The 5390-nt window shown below is 36.5% G+C and overlaps 1 protein-coding gene across 1 annotated transcript in view; it reads right to left on the bottom strand.

Moving 5' to 3' along the window:
• LOC104498136 (calcium-activated potassium channel subunit alpha-1-like) overlaps positions 1-5390 on the bottom strand; it is a gene marked incomplete at its 3' end in the record, with an annotated part of 35398 nt that overhangs the window by 27222 nt on the left and 2786 nt on the right. The window contains exon 2 of the mRNA XM_010141483.1: positions 2072-2147. Coding sequence (XP_010139785.1) covers positions 2072-2147 — 76 coding nt within the window. The remainder of the gene's footprint in view (positions 1-2071; positions 2148-5390) is intronic.

Raw genomic sequence — 5390 nt, 5'->3', positions numbered from 1 at the left:
TTATGCCAAGCACACTGAAATGCCCCTAGTACAATTAGTTCCATATATTTTTATATAAACACACATCACCTTGAACAGAGAACACTTTATCTTTTGCAGAATTTTTAAATAATATAATTTAAATAATAAAATCTAAAAATTTTCCTACATTATCATTCCAGAACTAATAATATACTGAATTTGCTATCTCAGTTCAATAATTCAAGTTCTGTCATTAATCCTTTGTCCCTTAAGTTCACAAACAAACTATGATATCAAAAATTTCATTAAAACTTCCAAGCAGATTGCAAGAAATGCTAAAATATCTTAACTGTAGAAGTTTTATAACCATTCCTGAGCAAGAAAACATTGCAATAGCTGGTCAAAAGCATACAATACAGTATAGGAGTTTAACATAATTAGTACATAATAGTAACATAACAAGTTTAAGGCCACTGTATTTAATTGAAATAACTGCTTGAAATTAGGGAAGTAAATTTATTTAATTGAAAATAAATTTATTAAGACTACTAGTTTAACTGTTCCAACTCTTGCAAAATTACTAAAGATTGTCCATTAACCACAAGCTCAGCACACTGTTGGTTTGTTTTGGGGTTTTTTTGTAAGAAATTTTAATAATTAGAAATAGTAGTGATGAACTGTTGGGGATTAATCAGCTGAGTAAACCGAAATAGTCATACACGGAAGCTTGGCTTTATAGGCTTTCTAATACTCAGCATTTGAGGTTTATAAATATTTGGACATTCATACAAATAATCACAGAGGTGAACATATCATATCCAAGAGTGAAGTTTGCACCAGAGAGATGCTCTTTACACGAACATGTCAGTCTTGAATAAGCCACCTCTGAATACGCTGAATGAAATTATTGCAGGATCCCTTCATTTACAGATCTGGAAGTTTACAAATCCGCCACTCCTTAAGGAGCTTTTAGCCTTTATCCAAAATCCTTTGAGTTTATGGGGCTTCTCCAGTCACTGCCATTTCCTTTAGTGAAGCGGTTCTGTGTGTTAAATGCAAAGTCACTGGATATTCCAAGCTCCTGTACAAGTGACACTCCTCTACCGTACTGGTACTATTCTAAGCTACTGCATTACATTTTCACTGCACATTCTTTGATTTCTCTATTTGACAAAAACTGAATTCCTCACAGCCACCCAGCTGAAGACAGGTGGTGTGAGAATTTTACAGGATAGTTCAAAGGTTGAGGCTTGATCAAACAGCTGTTTACCATGAGTGTACAGATCTCAAGACCTCTTTCCCCACCACTACTAATTAACACAGCAAGTAAATGGAGCTCTCATACATGCATTATCAACTAGTGAAGAGAGTATAGTGTTTCAGAAAGGAACTGAGTTTTTGGAAGCTGGGTTAAATACTTCACCTGGGGCATTTTAGGGAATGATGAAAGGCAATGCATCTTCAACTGCAAGGCACGGGAAAGTTCCTTTTTATTTCCTTCAAAGTGATCTTTTGTTCAAAGTTGTGCTTCTTCTGCACAACTTTCATGTATTAATAGCCCAAAGAATCAGTGAAAGCCAGAAGGTTACTTGGAATATTTTAATTATTCCTTGAAAGAAATGCTAATGACAAGGAACATAGTATAAAGATAGCTCAGTGAAAAATTAATTTTTAATATGTTTTTGATGTGAAGGATGCTTAGTTTAAAAAAAAAAAACTGAAATAGAGCCACAATTATTATTTCTAAAAATCCTTTTTAACTGTATTCTGCTGAATTATTTTTGATTTCTGTTTTTCTAAGGTGGCAGAATATGGACTGGCTATGTGGAAAGAAACGTTTCATCAGCACAGAGCTTTTCTACTTTTAATTTACCAGCTCACTTTCTTGCTCAGGTATTTCAAATGCAACAATATATCAAGTAAAATCTACCTGACACATAGCAAAAGATGTTGACATTGATAAACCATTCATCAGCAGAAAAAGGTTTAGAGAACTGATAACAAGTGCTTTTACCCAGAAAAGAAAATCATATATTCCTAGGACCACAAACCTAAGCCATTTATGTTCTGTTACCAATGCAACTAATCAGTATCTAAGAGAAGATCTTACCTTGTTTTAAGGATATTCAGAAACTGCAAAATTTCTGAAAACTGTATCAGTCTAAGGGCTCTTAAAAACCTTAAACCTGCAATAAAAAAAACAAAAAACAAAAAACAAAAAAACAAACACTGTAGTAAAGAATAATTCAAATTATAACAACATTTCACTTACAATGACAGTGCTTAATTAAATCAAGATAGGTATCATACAAAAAACCTTAAACCTGCAATAAAAAAAAACAAAAAACAAAAAAACAAAAAACCAAACACTGTAGTAAAGAATAATTCAAATTATAACAACATTTCACTTACAATGACAGTGCTTAATTAAATCAAGATAGGTATCATACAAAATGTCAAATACCTTTGAAAAGTTCTTCCATATTTAATGGTTCAAGATCCTTACCAGGTCTTTTTCAAGTTGTTTTAAACATATTTCCTTAAAAACTGAAGTATCCTACCAGAAAACATTAGTTTATGTAGGAAGCCATGGGAGGACACATACAGGCTAAAAGCGAGGGGAAAAAAACATCTCTCAGGTTCTGTTGCTAGATCTAACGCACAAGTCCTCTTCTAGGCTGTCAAAGACACATAGAGCTCTGAAACTCCTCAGTCCTCCAAGCTCTCATGTTGCTTAGTGGAAAATAAGAGATTATGTGCAAGAGATCTGATAACCTGGATAAAGTAGACTGTGTATATGCCTGATTAAATTTATAAATCTTAATGACGTAAAATCTTTTATTGTATTAATACTCCCTATCTCCACCCTCATTTCAAAAAACTCAAGCAGGAGAACAGAGAAATGACATATTCTCTCATAAAAATGACGAATCTACTATAATTCTTTCCATCAGACTATAATTTTAGGAATACATTACACTGGCTATTAAAGAAGTAACTATTTTTACAAAGAAATAGAATTTTTGTGTTGGAATAAGGTTGTGTGAATAGTGATTCTCAGACAACTACAAAGCCAGCAAGACATACACAAAGAGAGTGTGCGCGAGAGAAAATACTCTAGAAGATTAAGGGCTTAAATTATTAAAAGAGACTTATGATGATAGGAAATAATTTGGCTGCAGATCTTTAGCATATGAATAGAAGTACATTGTGTATTATACACATGCACAGCTTATAAAATTAAAATAAGGCTTTGAGAAGAATTTTTATTAGACAGTACAGCCAGGAGTTATATAAAAGTTGTGTAACATGGTATTGCAACAGTTAGGTCCAGGGCAGCTTCTACTCATACATCCTCTTTAATGACATTTATTTTACCCAATTCCCATACTATAAACCACTTTAACCACTTTTCATTTCTAGAAACTTAAGGTGAAGCCCTTCCCCCTCCAGCCTCTACTGGCAAGAGGGGATTGCCCCAACTCAGGCAAGAGGACCTCACACTCGGCCCTATTGAACCTTGTAAGGTTCATTGGGCCCACTTCTCCAGCTTGTCCAGGTCCCTCAGAATGGCACTTCAACCCTCCAGCATGTTGACCACACCACTCAGCTTGGTGTCATCTGCAAACCTGCTGAGAGTGCACTTGATCTCACTGTATGTCATTGATGAAGATATTAAACAGCAGTGGTCCTAATACAGTCCCCTGAGGGACACCGCTTGTCACTGATCTCCATCTGGACATAAAGCGTTTTCCACTAGCCTCTGGATATGACCATCCACACAATTACTCATCCACTAAACTGTCCACCCATCAAATTCATATCTCTCCAATTTGGAAAGAAGGAGGCCTTACAGAAGTCCAGATAGACAACATCCATAGCTCTTCCCTTGTCCACTGATAGAGTCACTCCATCACAGAAGGCCACTAGGTTGGTCAGGAAGAACTTGCCCTTGGTGAAACCATGCTGGCTGTCTTGAATCACCTCCTTATCATCCATGTGCCTTAGCATAGCTTCTAAGAGGATCTGTTCCATGATATTTCCAGGCACAGAAGTGAGGGTGACGAGTCAGTACTTACCAGCATTCTCCTTTCTAGCATTTTTAAAAATGGGTGCAATGTTTCCCCTTTTCCAGTCACCCGACTGCCAAGAGATGAGTATTCCAGAACAGTGAAAAAAAAAACAAAACACAAAAACCAAAAAACCACAACCAAAACCCGAAAAACAACTTCTGTAAAGTGAGCCAAAAAAAAAAAACCCACACAGAAAGACTGAACAATGTCAGGACTGCAGCTGGTAGGTTTGAGTAACCTTATTTCCAGGTACTCACACTATTACTGAGCATACAAGCATCAGTTAGTTCTGTGTTTGCAAATGAAACCCACTATGCCTGCAGTGCTCACTCCCCATACCCTTGTGGCATAAAGAGCCACTCAGCCAAAACAACTCTACATAACAGGGACAAATTACACTGTGTAAGGCACCACTGTGCATGCCTCCCCAGAAGGTTACACCACACAAAGATTTTCTGTGGTCTATTGGCAACATCCATGAGTACTAGCTGAACTGAAACAAGGGAGAAAGGGGAATTTCCATTCCTGAGTAGTCATTCCCAAAGCTTGACTGTCTAAGAAGTAAGAGGTGCTGTCTTTGAATGAATCCATTTGGCACTCTAAAACATTTAATAGCATTAACTGCCTGTCCTTCTAGCAAACCATATGCCTTTTGAAAGGTTTCAGTTAATTCAGAGGTTTCAGCCTTATTCTCCAAATAGACTACAAAAACCTGCTGCTGAGAATAAACCTGAAACTCAGATTAAATGAGTTTGCCCCTAAATGTATGATTATTTATATCACATGGAACTTAGCAATAGAATGATGAATCGACTGAATAACTCCCAGGGGATAAGTCCACAAAGCACTTCATTCTGGTGCTGGTATTAATGACATGTGGAAGCGTGCTTGCAATCATACATGCATCTGCAAACTGATGGCACAGTAATCCTCACAGCAATAACCTCATTGCAGTGAGATGGCTGGGCAACTAAAACCGTCCTAAATTATTCATTAGTTAGCTTACTATGAATCCGCATGAGATCAAAAGCTAGAATGAGCTAAACAGAAAAGGTTTTGATGGGTCTAACTCAAGGGGAATTTACAGTGTAGAAAATAGTCTCTAAAAACTAAACACCTGTGATCAGTAGCACAATACCCCATCCTATGGTCTCACTGTTTTCAAATAAATTTGACTTAAAACTCGGAAGATGTTATCTCTCTCAGGCCAACAAATTCACCAAGAAGTGAATTTTCTGATGTTTGCTTATGCACCAAGACTAGTAATCAAAATGCTACAGTAGGAGCACTAACAAAAACGCCTATTTTCCCAAAGCTGACTCAGCTACATATACAAATAGGTACAGCTCTCTTTCC

Source organism: Buceros rhinoceros, unplaced genomic scaffold (assembly GCF_000710305.1).
Source record: "Buceros rhinoceros silvestris isolate BGI_N320 unplaced genomic scaffold, ASM71030v1 scaffold11410, whole genome shotgun sequence".
In the NCBI taxonomy this organism is placed as follows: domain Eukaryota; kingdom Metazoa; phylum Chordata; class Aves; order Bucerotiformes; family Bucerotidae; genus Buceros; species Buceros rhinoceros.
Note: the sequence above shows the minus strand (reverse complement) of the source record. Positions and strands in the feature narration are given on the sequence as shown.